We start from the raw sequence: 19,859 nt of genomic DNA on the forward strand, positions 1-19,859 counted from the left end.
TTTTCTTACCTTGTATATGAAGTTCTTCGTCCCGTTGTCTACTTCTGCCTGGGAGACTTCATGATATGTATTATTATCACTGAGCAGATCTTTCATCTTCCTCTCGTAGTCTGAGCTGTCCATCACCACTACTCCACCTGTCTTGTCAGCAGTGGTGATTATGATGGAAGAATCATTGGCTAACTCTGCTAGAGCTCGAATGTACCTTCTGGGTATTGTAGGGATGGGACATTCCTTGTGTGTAACCTTGCATGAATTCACTGTCTTGGTAACTAGTTTTTTGTGATCAAATCGATGTTTTGATTCTTCCTGTGGGTGCCAGTTGCAAAATTGAGCCTGAGGCTGAGTACTTTGGTAACAGTGTCAGTTAATGCTCTGTTGGAAAGATTCACTATGATTTTTGGTCTTCCCATGGATTTCCAAACACTCCTGGTGCAAAGCCTATCCAGTTCACGTAGGGGTCTATTCTTCTGTTGGTTTTTGAAGGTAGCGGTGTCCACTCTTATATCTTCGGCAACTGAATCAGTCATAGTATGGCAGAGCTGTGAGCCTAACTTCTTGGCTTTTTCGAAAGCCTGGGTGACCTTATTGGAAAGGCTAGTCCAGCACTCCATGAGGTAGGACTTAAGGTGAGGAAGGAGGAAAGTGGTGGTCAAATTGGAGAAGTTGTTTTGGCATGGACCTGGGGGCAACCATTTCCTCAATGCAGTCATGAAGGAAGTTCTGCCTATTCCGCAAGCTATAGGCCTTACTCAAAGCACGTGCATAGTGACTGTATTAAGGTTCCATTCTGTCCTCAGTGTTGTGACAGTTTTCATGAAAGTAGCAGTTGCCGACAAGAATGACGAGTTAAACACCATATAAGGATGGAGTCCTTATTTGTACAATGTTTTGCTTATTACAGCTTTTTCAAGTACAAGTTGAGATACACATGCTTGAGATTAAATAAGAGGAATGGGGAAAGAAAGAAGTAGGGGGGGGAAGGAAGAGGAGGAGGAGAGGAAGAGGAGAAGGGGGATTGAATACTGGGAGAGGTTGAGAAGGCTGGCCCAAATGTCCGCAGGCAAATTGCTCACAAAGGGTGGTTTAAAATTTTGTTGGCCATGGGTATTAGAGGAATTATGTGGAGTGAGATGTTGAACATGCCCCTATTTTGTTCAGTAGTGTTCATTCCTTGAATGATCGCTGCTTCCAAACACTTCCTGCGGATCTTCCTCCTCCACCTTCCCTCCTACTTCTTTCTTTCCCCATTCCCTCCATTCCTCTTATTTAATCTCAAGCATGTGTATCTCAACTTGTACTTGAAAAAGCTGTAATAAGCAAAATGTTGTACAAATAAAGGTTCTGTCCTTATATGGTGTTTAACTCGTCAATCTTGTCGGCAACTGCTACTTTCATGAAAATTCTCTAATTGATGAGGTGCCTGAGAAGTATGATAGGTGTTACTAGACTGGATATAGTGAGAAACAAGGAGGTGAGGAGGAGACGGGGGGGTGGAAAGGGAGTTGAGAGATAGGGTTGATGAAAGAGTATTGGGATGGTTTGGATACATGGAAAGAATGAGTGAAGAAGGATTAATTAGTAAAAGAGGTGTGGAAGGCAGAGGTAGGAGTGAACATAAGGGAGTGACCAAGGATGAGTAAGATGGATGGGCTAAAAGGGACTTTGGGAAAGAGGGGAATGTCTGTTGAGGAAGGAAAAGAGAAGACAGAAGATAGGGGTGAGTGGAGAATGGTTGTGTATGGATGATGCTTTGATGCATGTAAGGGAGTGGGTGGGGGATGGGGGGTGAGGTAATATGTGTGAATGATATTTTGACACAGCCCAAAGGGAATTTCTCTTTGTCATCTCTTTTTCTGCATGAGGGGACAGGGAGGGGGGGTGTTGCCGATTAAATGAAGCAGACATAATTACTGTGGACATGCTGTGTCTTGCTACATTGCTTCTGACCTAGGGCAGAGGGCAAGATGCAGGGATGACCTGTCATCCAGGAGGAGCCAAGGTATGAGGGTTGGTGAATGGTAGTGAAGAATGTGAGGCTGGAATGGGTGGGAGTGGATTTTATGCCCTTGTTTTTTTTGCTGCTTCCCTTGTAAGGGGGAAATAACCATTGGTATATGTATGTAACTTTCCTTTTTGTCACTTGCCAGTGTGAACCAGAGTAGACTGTGTTTGGTCACTTAAGGATTTGACTCCTCAGGTACAGACGCTCCTCAACTTACGTTTTAGTTACGTTCCGAACGGCCGAACATAACGTGAAAATTAACGTAAGTTGTTACTGTACATTCCAGTAATGTATGACCGTTCATACTGTACTATACATCCATAAATTCTATTACCGTATCTTATAAAACACCCCTAATTATAAACATAACATTGTAAAATAATAACATTAATTTCAAATAAATTAAATTCAAGCAACATAAAGTGAGATGGAGGAGGAGGAGGCAAGGCATGTTCAGTTTGTCGTTTGTGCCATGTAAACAATGGATGCAGCATCTTGCATAAGTATTGTTTGAAAGTCTCATACTACGGAGAGCGCGCTAAACTCAAAAATTCACTCAATTTTTTTTTTTATAACAATTTTTTTTACAGTCAATTCAAACATAAAATCGAAAAAACGTAAAACAAATGAACGTAAGTAGAGGAGTGTCTGTATATTGAATAGAGGTACGACCAACCCAGCCTGAATCCTTTAGTCTAATCCCCATCAGCTGTGGTGGTTCTAATAGTGGACAAGATGTAGTTTTCCAGGTCCACTGCACTTGAATGACATTATCTTGTCATGTGTGCAAGTGCTGGGCTATGTAAAATATCCAGAAATTTCTGTACATAAGTCCAGAAAAGTGCAAGAATGGGTCATGAAAAGTCCTTAAAAAGTAATGAAAAAAATAACCTGACAAAGAGTGAACCTGGAGTGTGGTCCCCATACAAAATGAAAGTTCTAAAATCAACAGAAGACAGCTGTGAGCAAAATAGTTCCCATCTTTGTGGGTAAGTCATATAAGGAGATACCGGAAGCACTATATCTAACATTGTTAAAGGAATGAAGATAAAGGTGACTTGATTGCAGTGTTCAGGTCACTGAAATGGGTGAACAAAATTAATAGGAAATCACATGATTTGGGGTGGGTGGGCATTATGGTGTCATAGGAATAAATTGAGAAAAAAATTTAAGGATGTGAGGAAGCACTGGTCTTTACAGATGTGTTAACTCCTGGATTAGCCTAGATTAAAGACCAGACTGGAACCATACTTGAATTCATAACCATAAGTGGAGAGTAAGAGACAGGAACTAATGATATTAATGCCTTTCCTTTATACCACACTTTTGTAACTACAAATTAAAGACGACACAGTGAAGCCAAATAGACTGGACACACTTGGAAAAGGTTTGACACATAATTTAGGGAGTAAAAAAAAATACAATGTAAAAGAACTACACTTAACTCGGGACTGCTCGGACAGACAGTCTAGGGAACGACAACAACAACAACTACACTTAACTATGGATTTATGACATGCCATGCAGCAGTCAAGAAAAAGTCCCTACAACCAACACAAGAAATAATAACTGGCTGCACCAATCTACACTCAGAAACATAATCCTTCCCATAGAGCCCATGAAAAATATATGTACACACTTATCCACAAGAGATCATGAACCCTCATACCCTTTGTAAGAGGCTGGTAGATAAAGGTAGACAAGGTAGATAAAGGGGTAGGTGAGAATTTCATTTTTATGAGTTGGATGTTTGGTAAACAATCACTATGAAGGAGTTGCATAATCTCACTCATCAAAAGTTTACAAACAATCACTAGGGACCCAATTTCATTCCTGTATAATGCTGATGTAACAGATTGCTTGAGTAAGCAGTATTACTTAAGACATTTGTAACAGTCTTTCTGATTGGAGAAAGGGTGGAAGAGAAAATTTAATTGGTTCATGGTAGTAAAGTCACGCCCTTAGGGGAGGCACTTAGATGTAAGAGTAAAGATCATTGGAATAAATCATGGCAAACTGACTTTGTGATCAAATTGAGGATTCCAGTGGGGTCTCTGATGTACCTAAGACACTAGCATTGTAGAAGAATTAGTGAAGAAAATCAAGAAAATATCTCAACCATTTAAATTCTCCTATACTATACATATACTAAGTGGAACTTGACTAAGTAAGATGATTGGAGGCTAAGGGTCTTCCTACTGATGAAAATAAGTAATGGAACTTGAGTGACTATCTTACATAAAGACAGTGATGAAAAGAAAGTTGAAAGTGAAAGGAGACCATAGAAAGGAACAGTAGTAAATACTGTTAACGACAGTGGAAGTAACAGTGGTAATACCCCTCTCATTAACACAATCTACCATATGCAACATGTAACATTTTATTCAATTATTTACTGTAACTTACCTCCAGGATAACACAATACTGAATGTCCATTGAAATAACAATAAGAGAGTTGGCTGCTGCTCCCAAGCTTTAATCAACTCGAACACAAATAGACCTGAAAATATATTACAAAATGTAATTTACATAATATAATGGAATATTAGTGAAGTCAGTAAATGCTACAGTTTATACAATATTTCTTACATATCATTTACTGAACATACAGAACTCATCATATGGGTAGACACATCATAATACAAGACATATTACTCATATATAATATTGTTCTGGGTGGCAATGAAACACCGGAAGCACAGTTCAATATATTGGGAAAAATTAGAAAAAGGCACGAACACACACAAAACATGTGCAGCAGGCGTCAGAGCCACAAGGAGACTGAGGGAACGCCAACATTCCCACCAAAACTGCCCAAGCCAAGCCTTGCGGGCATCCGATAAAAATAATAATAAATACAACAACACTACTGAAATTTATACATACAATATCACACTAATATAAATAAAATATACACATTACAATATAAATATATACACATCGTGCCAACACATCGCTCGGCCCGCGCCACTCGGTGCCCACACCGAGCAACCAAGAAAAAAAACTGACCGAGGCAAAAGAATACAAATACAGACAAGCCACACACAAACCACACACACAAGTGGCAGACAGAAGTGTGGCACACATGGATCTTAAGCACACCTAAAACATACACATATACATAAATGAATACACAAAACATATACAAAAAAAAAAAAAAGGACATAGAACTGGGTAAAGCACAAGAAATATATATACAGGAATTATACATACACAATGATACAGAAATGAACCAATAGAGCAATAGCCGGACGTCCGGGACATGAAACATTGAACAATACAATATACACATGAAATACACAATAGACATAGGACAAATGGGAAGAACAAAACACCATTGGCAGAAAAATAACAGTTTGTAAATATAAACAAAGATTACATCCCCCACCGCAGGTACGCCAAACCCAATTGAGTCTGCGCCCAAGAAATTTCATAACTTACAATAGTAAGGGCTAGGGGGTACAAAAACTTCACAATACAAATACATACAAGAGGCTCACTCGATCATCAAGGCCTAGCACTTCGTGAACGTAGATGATACGAGTGGCAAACATTGGGTAATACACTGGGAACATTGAGTGTTGGGGGAGGTTGGGTAAATGCAGGTATGGGCACCTGCGTCTTTTTAAGCCTGTCAGAATGGCAAATCTCACTAAGACCCGTAGATGGGTCAAAAACCCTGAATTTGTTGGGATGGAGCTGTTCAGTTACCAAAAAGGGACCTGTGAATTTACAATTTAATTTGGACTGGCGGTCCGGCATGCTCCTAAAGACATGATCCCCAACAACGATGTTTACAGGCTTAGCATGACCATGTTGGTGTTTTAACATGTCAGCCTTGGAAACAAGTTTGTCCCTAACAGACGCATAAATGTCATGCAGCACATGACCCTGTAGTTTACTATAGTCATCTACATTGTAGAGGGGACGAGCAGGACTGTCAAGCATGTCATATGGGAGTCGTTTCTCTGATCCAAAGACAACATAATGGGGCGTTTTTCCCGTGGAAACATTTATGGTGCTATTGATACAAGCACTAACATGGGGAAGCCAATCCTCCCAAGACTCATGAAAATGACTAGCAAGATGACGTAGGATCTCCAAAATTTTCCTGTTCGTCCTCTCCACAAGACCATTGGACGCCGGATGATAAGCGGTTACGAACGTCTGTTTGATGCCGTAACGTGCACAAATGCCTGCCAAAACCTCGTTCTTAAATTCAGCCCCATTATCACTAAGGAGCACCGAAGGAGTGGTGTATGGACACAACACATGGGAAACTAAAGCATGTGCTACAACTGGTGCAGATTTGTTACGTAAGGGAGCTAAGACCACAAAACGACTAAAATGATCCACACATACGAGGCAGTTGCAAAAGGTCTATAGCTACAGTCTGAAAAGGGCAAGAAGGAATAGGGTACTCTAAAATGGGAGCAGTGCTCGTAGAACCTTTGTTCTGGGCACAAGAACTACACTGGGCCACATGAGAGGCAATGTCTAGTCGCATTTTAGGCCAATAATACTTCTTCCGTGCCATAGCCAGAGTTTTGTCACAACCTGGGTGACCAGCCTGAGGGGCATCATGAGCAAGGGACAAAACAACGGGAACTAGAGACTCAGGGATCACTAGCTGCGCCACATCTTGCTCAAACACTTCCACATTACGAATGAGAACTTCGTCCTGCAGGGAAAATTGGTACAGAGGTACTGGTAAAGCTGGTAAGGTGGAATCATCACCAGACTCCAAAGCATAAATGACAGCAGACCAAACAGGGTCTTCACGCTGAGCTTTTACCAGATCCTGCAGGGAAAAGTTATCAATCACGGTAATGGCAGCAACAGGGATATTCCATGAAAGTGCATCAGCAACATGATTAGCCCGCCCGGGGACATGCTTTAGGGTTGGATTGAATTCCTCAATCGTGAGGAACCATCTGGCTAGGCGACCTGACAGATTCTTTCCTTGAAAAAGGTGAGTGACAGCAGTGTGGTCCGTGTAGACTGTAATAGGATATCCAAAAATGATATCACGAAAGTGCTTTAAAGCCCACACCACAGCCAGGGCCTCTAAATGAGTAACAGAGTAACGGGACTCAGGCTTGTTAAGAATGCGACTAGCATATGCAATAACATGAGGTCTACATCCATCTACTTGTTGCATGAGTACAGCTCCAATACCTGTACCAGAAGCATCTGTACAAATAGTAAAGGGGATACTATAATCAGGGAAAGCCAATACAGGTGCTTCAGTAACAGCAAGCTTCAAAGAATCAAAACTTGTCTGATGGACATCACGCCACTGGAAGGAAGAGTCCTTCTTGAGAAGGTGAGTGAGAGGGGACGCAATTGAAGCAAAACCTTTAATGAATGCACGATAGTATCCTGCAAGTCCAAGGAAGGACCGTACATTTTCAACCGACTTTGGTACAGGGAAGTCTCTGACTGCCTTGATCTTTTCACCAGTGGTATGGATACCATGTTTGTCTACAACATGACCTAGAAACTGGAAATTAGCCTTGAAAAAGGAACACTTGGGTAAGTTGAGTTTTAACCCAGCTTCAGCAAACCGTTGCAAGACCATGGACAACTTAGAAAAGTGGCTCTCCACATCTTTGGAAACAAGAATCAAATCATCCAGGTAAACAAAAAGTCCATTCCCAATTAAGCCATGAAATATAGAGTTAACTAAACGCTGGCAAGTCAAAGGAGCATTCCGCAAACCCATGGGGCAACGAAGCCATTCATAGTGCCCATTGGGAGTCGAGAAGGCCGTGATCTTACGAGACTTCTCCTCCAGGGGTATCTGCCAAAAACCTGCTTTTAAATCTAAAGTGGTGAACACCATATTACCATTGCCAATGGACTGAAGAAGCTCGCTTAAGATAAGCAGAGGATAATGATCAGGAAGAGTGACCTCATTGACTTTCCTATAATCAACCACAGGACGAAAAGATCCATTTTTCTTAGGCACCAGGAGAAGAGGCGAATTCCACTCGGAGTGGGACTCCTGTACAACACCTTCACTCAACAAATCGTCAACCAAGGACTGGGCTACAAGCCGACAAGAGTTAGGTAACCTGTAAGAGGGGACGTAGACAGGACGAGTGCCTGGCTGAAGATCAATTTTATGAACCACACGATCCGTAACCCCTAACGGATCACCTGGTAAAGCCAAAGCCTGACGGTGGGTAACTAGCAGGTCAAGGAGACGAGGCGTCTCTTCAGGAAAATCAGTTTCGCCTACAAATGTGGCAAGCTCAGAAGCTACGCGAGCAGGGTCACGTGTTGGGGGAGACTAGAACAGAAGCTGCTATAATAGGTGAATCCTGGAAAGCAGCAATGCGTACCACCTCAAAGGAGCCTAAGTGTCTGGCAGGAGAGAGAGAAATAGGAGCACCCGTGACATTGGTTACCATCGCCGTGGTAACATGATCCTCACGAATAGTGGAGAGAGTTCCTTCTAGGGCAAGCCGACAAATACGAATAGAGTCAGGCAAAGAGAGAACGTCAGACCCAGTTGGGGCACCTGAGACGAGCACTGGAACTCAAACAGAACTTGAAGGTTCATTAAGATGCTCTCCTACAACAACAGCAGCACAATGAGCAACAGGGGCAGAGCGCTGAGAAATTGGGACAGGCACACGTGCGGACTGATCAAGCACAGAAGAATCACAAACAGAAACTGGCCTATCCGAAGCAGAGATATCAAAATTGCAGAAAGTCACTACTCGGCGACTAGGAGAAATATCTATGCTATGAGCCGTAAGAGCATCAATACCCAGGAGGCAATCACACTTAAGGGCAATGCCAGAGACAACAGCAAAAGTGACATTGAAGACTGTAGCATGCGAGGGAAAATGTAAAGGAAGACAAACTGATCCAAGAACAAGCAAGGGAGAACCTTGCACAGAATGCAAATTATTACTAAAGGGAGATTATACAATTCCCATAAAGCAAAGTAAGCCTTTCTACTTAACATACTACATTCTGCACCAGTATCTACAGTGACTGAAAGAGGCGTATCCCTGGTAAAAAATTGAAAGGTAAGTAATTGAGAAGATTCAACAGCCACAAAAGGAATTATTTGAGACCGAACACTGCTGGTCAACTCTTGGGGTTGGGAAACATGCGCTGGGGAAAATGGGATTGACGAGGCTGGTGAGAAGTCTCATCCCTAAGTTTCAAAACCTTGAAAAATTGACCAGTCAAATGTTTACATTGACCATGAATATGGCAATAACTGAGTCTACCTGGAGGTTCTACTCTGGAAAGGTCATGCGATAGATTAGAAGAAACAGTAAGTACACTCCTACGAACAGGGGACAGTTTTGACTTGTGTACCTGGCGCCTACGGCGGAAACAAAAATCGCTGGAATGACCAGACCTGTTACAAAAAGTACACAACAGGGGAGGGGGTGTAACTGTAAATTGAGGGAAACTAGGAGTAGAAACTGTAGGCTGAGAGAGCTGAGGAGAACAAGGGACATGACCATGTTGATGAGCATTGCTAATACACAAGGAACTAGACGGCGCTTCTCCCAGTTTACGAGAAAGTTGTGATGCAAAAGACAATAGAGTTTCATCAGGCTTATACTTGAGAGAAGATGCTGCTCTTCTCTCTGAAGGCACCAAAAAAAGTATATAAGAAACTCAATGATAAGACGAAATCTATCTAAAGAAATATTACCATTCTCTACCCAGTCAACAGCAAGGATACTGGCCTGAGCTTGCGCCCATCGATAATCAAGAGTGCCCAGTCGGGATATGAGAGTATCAGCCAGTTTGAAGCACCAATGGAACGCACCACCACCAAGAGTATTCGCGAAAAGTTTAAGGAAGTTAGACCTAAAGGTGTCATAATTATAGTTCAGAAGTTTAGGATCTAAACACGAAGCCGAGAGGAGCTCTGAAGCAAGAGAATGTGGTACAATCTGGGACCTCACAAAGGAGATCTGTTCAGGCCCCGTTGAAACATTCGACTGTATGACTGTGTCCTCACATTGATGGATAAATTCAGCCATCCTATAATGAGGATCTTCCCCAGAAAATTGCACCACAGTTGGATTCTGATGAAGTAATGTTAACCTGTTGGCCATTGGCTCAGATGAGCTTGGACTGAGAAATGAAGGCCTCGATTTAGACATGGTGGGAGATGAACGTAAACAATGTGATTTATAGAAACACAAGCATTGACACAAACAATGCAATACATAGAAAAATCACATGGACATGAACGTAAACAATGTGATTTACAAAAACACAAACATTGACACAAACAATGCAATACATAGAAAAATCACATGGACATGAACGTAAACAATGTGATTCACAGAAACACAAGCATTGACACAAACAATGCAATACATAGAAAAATCACATGGACATGAACGTAAACAATGTGATTCACAGAAACACAAGCATTGACACAAACAATGCAGTACATAGAAAAATCACATGGACATGAGAAAAATTATATACTTCATACAAACATAAGCATTGCAAAACAGAAACAATGCGATACATATATCAATAATGTACAATAGAGCACAATATGTAAGTATACACATACGTCACAGGCGACGAGAGTCTAAACATTCCGGGGTAGCATTTCAAATGTACACAAATGACGTCACCAAAAAAAACATGGCCGCTGTCCGGGACGCCAACCAACAGCCGGTCTTCACAGTTTTGTTACTTCCTGAGAAACAATTATGGCTGTCCAATTCACCATCCAGGCACAAATTACCGCTGAGGGTACCCACAGGAACACAAGGAGCAATAATCAGGACAGGCGACGATGACGTCCGAGAATAGCAGGGAAAAAAATCACCTGACGGCAACCGGCCTGCGCCGAAATACAACTGAAGACACAGTGTCCAGAGTACTATTATGTCTTTTAATAGTTCATATTCACTGAAAATACCTGGCTGGAACGAAAAAAATGGGGAGAAAACACAACACGAGAACACAAAACCCGCTGGTTATTCAAGACATATAGTTCTAGTCTTGATACTTAATTGAACATACAATCGTTAATACCGCTGCCACCATATATGTTCTGGGTGGCAATGAAACACTGGAAGCACAGTTCAATATATTGGGAAAAATTAGAAAAAGGCACGAACACACACAAAACACGTGCAGGAGGCGTCAGAGCCACAAGGGGACTGAGGGAACGCCAACATTCCCGCCAAAACTGCCCAAGCCAAGCCTTGCGGGCATCCAATAAAAATAATAATAAATACAACACTACTGAAATTTATACATACAATATCACACTAATATAAATAAAATATACACATTACAATATAAATATATACACATCGTGCCAACACAATATCTTCACAACGATTGAATAAGTAATGGAAAGGAATTAACTTCTATAGAGAGTCATGACTTACTGTGGTCCCAAACACACTATGACAACATAGCCAGTATCATCAATTGCTTATATAGTATGACATGCAGCCAAACAAACAGCTCAGTATGAAAAAGTCCAATGACAAAATATAACATTCTTCCCCCCTAAAAAAAGAAAAATTACTACATAGGTTATCAGTCCCATCCATCTCTGTCCAGAGCCTTCAGCACAAGGGTTGACCTCCATACTAGAGGTGCTGACCCACTTGCCTCTATGTCAACCTCTTGCCGAGGTTCGGTGTTCTCTGGAACTTCTAGGAGTGTTGCTGTAGGTACAGCCACTGGTGACAATGTAGAAGAGGACGATTCCTGATTTCCAGCAGTGGAGTAGTTGACCTGGTTCTTGGGATAAGGAGCCAAATCATGGACAGAAACCGTTGACTCCCGTCCATCCTGATGTCTAATATTAGCATAAGTTGGATTAACATCCAGTAGTACAACTTGATCAACCAGAGGTTTGTTTTTGTTTGTTTTACATACATATACCAAGGCTTTTTCCCCCTTCCAAGGGAGGTAGCCAAAAAGGAAAAGGCATAAAAACACTCCCACCCATTTCATCCCTAAATACACTCCACACCCCTCCCACCCTTCCTCTCATCAATAATACTGGACCTGGAGTCATGAGCCATGAGGGCAGAGAGCTAACTAATTCCCAATGCTCATTGGGAAGATTCCATGACTTGAGGGCCAGCTGGACTGCCTTCCATATAATACTGTTGAGCCATTCCACATGTCCATTGCCAAATGGGTGATATGGAGTTGTTCAACTCATAGCAACCCCTTTTTGTGTGAGGTAGGTTTTGAGATCCTTAGACATGAATGATGTTCCTAGATCAGAATGAATATAATTAGGCATCCCACATAGACTGAATATTTGTGCCATGTATTTGATTACAGTTGTATTCATTTTGGGACATAAAAAAGCAAAAGGAAAATAGGAGTTTTCATCTACAATAGTAAGTATATAGGGATTACATGAGGCTGTTGGAAGAAGTCCTTTGAAGTCGATGCTTAGCCTCTCCATTGGTTGAGTCACCTTGATTAGTTTTCCTTCTTGAGGTCTATAGAACCTTGGCTTTACCTCTGCACAAACCTTCCTGACATCCTTAGTAGAAAAGGGAAGGTTCTTAGATCTCATGAAGTCCAGCAGGCGAGTCACTCCTGGGTGACATAGACCCTCATGTAGTTCAGTGAGAGTAGATGACACAGAGACAGTAAACAGAAGGCATCAGGAACCACATTCTCTTTACCAGGGTGATAATGTACCTGTACTGTATAACTGAGGGCAGTAAGCTTCATCAACCTCTCCTGGATCTTGATATTCTTGATCTTGGTACATATCCAATTGTCGAATATGAAGGCTACAGAACACTGGTCAGTAATAAGATCAAAATGTTGTCTAGCAAGGAAGTGACCCCATTTACGGACAACTTCAATTATGGCCATGGCCTCCTTTTCTACGTAATAACGTATTTCCTTTCCTTGTAGAGTCCTAGACATGAAAGCCACTGGTCTCCACCCTGGTTAAGTACAGCTGAGATAGCTGCTTCAGAAGCATTACCTTCGACTTAAAAAGGCAAATTTTCATCCACCGAATATAACATTGTTCTTTCAAGTTCTAACTTGAGCAGATTGAAAGCCTGTAAAGCTTCTTTATCTTAAGGAAATTTCTTTGCACTTGCTAATGGTCTTACCTTGGTTGAAAAATCGTGTATCCATTTGGCATAGTAAGCACACATACACGTGGCTCTCTTCAAAGATCCCTGACTTGTGGGGGGGTGGAGTTCCTGTAATAGATGAAACCTCTCGGGATCAAGCTTTATAACCCCATTTCCTACATAATAACCAAGGATATTAATGGAGCACACAGACTTAATAGTCTTAGAAGCATTGAGGGTTAAGTTTCTATTATTGATGACTTTAAGAAAGTGTTGTACATTATGATTGTGTTCTTGAGTATAGCCAGCGATAGTTATATTGTCAAGATATGGAAATGCACACTGTAAATATTCTTTCATAAGTTTATCCATGGTTCGTTGAAAGACTGCCACTCCATTTGTCACTGAAAGGAACCCTACAAAATTTATATAGGTGTCCATTGGCCTCAAAAGCAGTGTATTTCTTGTCCGATTCTTTCAGCGGAATTTGCTGATATGCACTTTTCAAGTCAAAAGTAACAAATGGTTTGTTGAGAGTTCATTCACCATAGTGTCAATTCTTGGCAAAGGGTAAGCATCTAGCTCTGTATATAGATTCAGTTTGTGAGTAATCAACATGCATCCTCTTCTTATGTCGATACATTGGATCCTTCACTACTACAACTTGGGCCCTCCATGGGGACAAGATATTTTCAATAATACCCTCAGCAAGTAGACTGTTCATTTCCATTTCAATGAATTCCTTGTCCTCTTTACCATAACATCTCAACTTAGTGACTATAGGCTAACAGTTAGGTGACAAATGTTGGAAAAGAAAAGGCTCATCTACAGCAGCTGCTGCCAGAGAACAATATAAGTTAGTATCAGGTAATTTGAGCATAGGTTTTGGTCCACCATATTCAGTGGCTACACACTGATGCTGTTTTTGGAAGTCCTGGCCAAGTAGTACCACAGCACAAATCCTTTATTAGTGCAAGATGAGTGGATGGGTAAGTTTGTCCATTAAGATGTAGTATTAAGTCAACTTTTGACATAACCATGAAAGTTAGTGTGCAACAATTTCTGTTCATCTGTGTAACAGTTATCACTGCAGGAATTGATAAGTATTGTTAACTTTTGCCCATTGATTGTTGTTGAGGTGGCTGCTAGATGGAGGCTCTGAGGGAAGGTGGTGCCAGAGATAGTGGCAAGGACTGATAGCCTGGGAGGAGTCAAACATAGTAGTTGTTGAAGTCTTACCTGTAGGAACTGGCACCTTGGACATACACACACAGGTGAAATGGCCTTTCTTACCACACTTGTTACAGGTAGAATTTCAAGCTGGGCAAGTAATCCTCAACAGAAATAACATCTGACATCTGTTCTTCATGGATAGAGTGGCTGCCAATACCTGATCTTCAGCAGTTGTTACACAATCCTCAGGCATAGGTTTTTTCTTCACAGTATCATTCCATGATGTCTGTGCATGATCAGGAGTCACCACAGTGGTGGTGTGCACAAACTGATGAGTTAAGGGACTGTAAGAGCTGGCATTGCATTGAGCTAAGTTTAAAGAATAAGCTTGATCATAAGCTGCCAGTAAATGTAAAGTCTTATTTTCTAAGAAATGGTGAATTAAAGGGGAAGTTAGATCATTAATAAAGGCATCCCTAATTAACTCTTCCTTGTACTGTTCTCCACTAACCACCTTTAGGTTACAATCCTTACCTAACTTATCTAGTTCTCTCAAAACTTGTCTAAAGATTTACCAGACTTTTGTGGACGAGTTGCAAGGAAACGCCTAGCGAATATTTCATTGAGTGTCTTCGCATACAACTTTGTAAAATAAAAATGGCAGAATCATAATCAGTGCATTCTTCAATATACTCATAAATGTTATGACTAACACAGTTCACGAGTTCTTAGCTTGTCAAGTGTATTTTCTCCACACTCTTGTATGAAATTGCAGAAAGTCTTGTACCAGTGTTTCCACTCCTGCGTTGCAGTTGAGGAGCTGGGGTCCAAATCCAGATGGGCCAGTCATAGTAGTTTTCCATTATTGAGTTGATTAAATTGAAATAACAATAAGAGACTTGGCTGTTGCTCCCAAGCTTTAATCAACTCAAATGCAAATAGACATGAAAATACATTACAGAATGTAACTTACATAATATAATGGAATGTAAATGAAGTCAGTAAATGCCACAGTTTATACAATATTTCTTACATATCATTTACTGAACATACAGAACTCATCATATGGGTAGACACAACATAATATATAGGACATAGTATGTAATATCTACACAATGATTGAATAAGTAAGGGAAAGGAATTAATTTATGTAGAGAGTCATGACTGTTACTCTAACTGGTCCCAGACTGTGACGATGTAGCCAGACAGTTTCGTCAGTTACTTACAGAGTTTGACACCCAGCCAAAGGGCTCAGAGTATGAAAAAGTCCAATGACAATATATAACATCCATACAAAAGGAAATACACCCCTCACAAAACTAGCACTCCACAACAGACTGCCAAATCTGTACTTCCTCAAATTCGGTAAAGAAATCTTAACTGAGACAGATAACTGCTCTGACAATTGCACCAACATAGTATCAACATAGAATGAGCATGGCAATAAACACCAATTGCCAAAAATTAAATCACCACATGAAAACACAGAGCATCCAATATTACATGGACCTTCACTCACTACTTCCAGACAATAACAAAATATTTTCATTGAATGAAATATTGTATTATGATGAAAGCAAAATTTAGGAAATCATATGGTAAAACACGGGTATCATAAAAAAATTCTTAGCCCCATCAGGTATTTTTTGCTGATTACATTTGAATACTATATACTACATTTGTACTATATACAAATATGTTGAATATGCAAATATGAATGGGATATACAGTCCTTTGAAGTATCACCTGAAATTTTGTACTGTGTGATTGAATTAATTTGTGTGTGTCACTTTCAGGTCCTTATTTTACCGATTAAGAAGATTGGTTGAGGTCAATATAATTCCAGTCGTGATTTTAGATGGGCCATTACCTAAAGTAAAATTAACCACATATCAGCAGCGTTGTTGGACCAGAGTGTTGTATAAGAAAAAGGGAAGCCTTTGGAAAAAGAAACTCCAGTATGTACCGAGTATTTAATATTTCTGTTGCTCATATCTAATATCATGACCCATTCCTAGCTGACAGCTGTCATCTCGGAAAAACCAATCATGAATATCTGTCATGACTTGCCTATAGGTCAGGTTAGTTGCAACACACGCACACACACACTTCAGCGAATGGACGGCTTGGATGACGTTCTGAAGAAAACTGAAGTCTGTGGATCCCAACGCAAAGAGAAGTGCCTAGTGTTTTTACAGGGTGGGGGGGAAATTGCTCGTGGAGTAGTGGGAAAGTAGGGAAAGAGGAAAAGGGGAGGGATTACTGAGGGAAATGGAAGGAAATGAGGAGGGAGTAGACTTGGCCCAGCCAGACAAGCGAAAGGTAAACAAAAGACTGAGCGATGATGAAATGTCTAATAAAAATGTAAAGATTAGAAGTATAGAGAGGAGCAATACAGTAGAAAGTGACGAGAATATGTTCCAGGGATTTAAAGAGGGTGGGGGGGACACAACCCCCCCCCCCCCCGACTGATAAGACTAGAGGAGAGAGTTGATAAGGTGATCGAGGACTTGGAAAGTAGGTTAGGTAATGTTGACTCCATTTTCCAGAGAATTGAAAGGTTGGAACAACTAGAGAAGGCAAACAGAAACTTAACTGATGAAATAGAGGACCTAAAAAGACAGTTAAGAAATGTAAAGGAGGAGAATGAGAAATTGAAGAAGAATAGTAATGAAAACAGAGAGACAATAGCTAAAGAAGCTAAAAATTGGAGAACAACCCAAGAAGGGAATAAGGTTTCATTCACTGACATAGTCAAACAGCAATTGAAAGAACATAATGAAGACTCAGTTATTAAAGTGATGAGACAGAAGGAGAATATAGTAAGAGAATTAGCTGACAAAAAGAAATGTATAATTATATTAGGAATGGAAGAGAAACATAACCCAGATAGAACCGCAAGAATCAAGGAGGAAAATGAAAGAGTAAGCAGTTTATTAAAATTAGTCCAGGAAGATGAACCAGAAATTATAAAGGAAATTGAGGAAAAATTCAGACTCGGAAAATATAGTACAGATAAGACCAGACCAATTAAGATTAAATTCAGGTCACAAACAACGGCAGAGAAAATTCTATCCAAAACAGGGAAACTAGCAACAAATGATCAATATAAAAAGGTATGGATAAAAAGAGAAATGAATAAGGAGGAAAGAGAGGCAGAAAAGCAGAAAAGACTTGAAGCTAAGGCAAAAAACAAGGAAAGAACGGAGTCAGAGAAAGAGAGATTCTATTGGAGAGTAGTGAACATGAAAATAAAGCAGTTCGACATACAAAAGAAAAACATAAGGGAAACAGAGAACACAATGGAAGTGGCAGAAAACTAAGAGCGTCTTACACAAATATAGATGGATTGATAACAGGATTGAATGAACTGAATGATTATTTGAAAGAAAAAGAACCTGACATAATGGGAATTGTAGAAACAAAATTAAAAGGCCCACTACCACCCAACAGTGTAGGACATGATGCATACAATTATTGGATTAGAAACAGAGAGAAAAAACAAGGGGGTGGAGTTATGTTCCTGACTAAGAAGGATATAAACGTGAAAGGTGTCATATATGGAAAGAATACAGTAGAGATGATTATGATAGAAGTGGAAGACCGAGATAAGAAGAGCAGAAAATTTGTGATCAATTATGTGCCTCCGAAAACAGCCTCATGGGAGGAGAGTGAACATAAAAGTATGTTAGAGGACACAAAGATAGCATTAACTAAAATAATGGAAGACGGAGGAAGAATAGTTATGATGGGCGACTTTAATTGCAAAGAAATGACAGTAAAGAGTGGTGATGACTCATGGGGAAATGCTCTACTTGAGATGATTACTGACCATTCGATGACACAATGGATACGAGAGGACACTAGGTATAGAAATGAAGAAGAACCATCGAGACTAGACTTAATAATTACATCTGAACCTAGAATAGTGGACAAGATTGAATATAAAACACCAATAGGTAAAAGTGACCACATATTGATTGAACTGGAACTTAATGAAGAAAAATATATGAAAAGAAATGAACAATATAGAAAAGGAAGAATGATGTATGAAAAAACAAACTTTGATAAAATAAGAGAATTCTTCCAACAAGAAAACTGGGAAGAAATATACAAAGAAGTAACATCAGTGGAAGAGAAATGGAATATTTTGACAAAAATTTACAAAAAAGGAGTGGAAAAGTATGTCCCAAGACAAAAACAAGAAAAAGAATATGTAAAATGCTGGTACAACAAAAGTTGTAGGGAGTTAAAAGACAAAAGAGACAAAGCCTGGACCAGATGGAAAAAAGACAGAAGACCTGAAAAATGGAAAATATATACTTGTTATAGAAATGAATATGTACAAAAGTGCAGAGAGGAAAAAAGAAAATATGAAAAAGATGTTATAGAAAAGTGTAAAGATCAACCAAAACTATTCTACAGATTTGTAAACAATAAACTGAAAAACAAACAAGACTTGGAGAAATTAAGACAAGGAGTTGAATACACTGAGGAAATGGAAATGGCAGAAATTATGAACAAACATTTTAAATCAGTGTTTACAAGGGAAAATATACAACCTGAAGAGATTGAGTGGAAAGAAAAAGTCCCCCCTATGGAAGAAATAGAAGTAACAAAGAATGAAATATTGACACACTTGGGTAATTTTGATGTCAGAAAATCGCATGGGCCAGATGAAATAGCAAACTGGATTCTGAAAGAATGCAGGAATGAACTGGCAGACAAAATACATAGCATAATAAGCAGTTCCTTAAAAGAAGGAAAAGTTCCAGAAGATTGGAAAAAAGCAAATATAGTACCTATATATAAAGGAGGAAATAAAGAACCTACCAACTATAGACCAGTCTCTCTAACAAGTACAATAGCAAAAATTTGTGAAAGAATTATCAAAAGTAGATGGGTAAAATACTTGGAAAAAAACAACGTACTAAATCCAAGGCAATTTGGATTCAGACAAGGACGATCATGTGTCACCAATTTAATATGTTTCTATTCAAGGCTAATAGATATAATACAAGAAAGAGATGGATGGGCTGATTGTGCATTTCTAGACCTAAAAAAAGCTTTTGACAAAGTACCACATAAGAAGTTGCTTAAGAAATTAGAATATGAAGGAGGAATACAAGGTAAATTGCTAAATTGGATGGAAGACTTTTTGCAAGAAAGAAAAATGAGAGTAGTGATAAGAGACCAGCACTCAAAATGGAATGAAGTAATAAGCGGTGTCCCGCAGGGAACAGTTCTGGCCCCAATAATGTTTGCTATATATATTAATGATATGGATGAAGGAATTGAAAGCTATATGAGCTTCTTTGCAGATGATGCAAAACTACTGAAAAGAGTGAAAACTGAAGAAGATTGTGAATCACTACAGAGAGATCTAAATAAAGTACAAGAATGGAGTAGGAAGTGGGAGATGGAGTTCAATACAAAAAAGTGTAGTATAATGGAATTTGGGAAAAGCAAAAACAGAATAACAGGATCATATAATTTGGGAGAAGAAGGAATAAAAAAAGTAGAAAATGAGAAGGACCTGGGAGTCATTGTTATGAATAATATGTCACCTGAGAAACATATAAATAAGATTTTTGGAGAAACTT

General features: G+C 39.8%; 1 protein-coding gene across 2 annotated transcripts in view; it reads left to right on the plus strand.

Annotated features, from left to right (window-relative positions):
• LOC143039179 (uncharacterized) overlaps positions 1-19,859 on the plus strand; it is a 387,022-nt gene that overhangs the window by 123,742 nt on the left and 243,421 nt on the right. Inside the window, exon 3 of one of the 2 annotated variants that reach the window (XM_076209036.1) lies at positions 16,053-16,214. The exons of the other annotated variant lie outside the window; for it this stretch is intronic. Coding sequence (XP_076065151.1) covers positions 16,053-16,214 — 162 coding nt within the window. The remainder of the gene's footprint in view (positions 1-16,052; positions 16,215-19,859) is intronic. 2 annotated transcript variants of the gene reach the window in all.

This window comes from Oratosquilla oratoria, chromosome 26 (assembly GCF_046742065.1).
Source record: "Oratosquilla oratoria isolate Oo_2021 chromosome 26, ASM4674206v1, whole genome shotgun sequence".
In the NCBI taxonomy this organism is placed as follows: Eukaryota; Metazoa; Arthropoda; class Malacostraca; order Stomatopoda; family Squillidae; genus Oratosquilla; species Oratosquilla oratoria.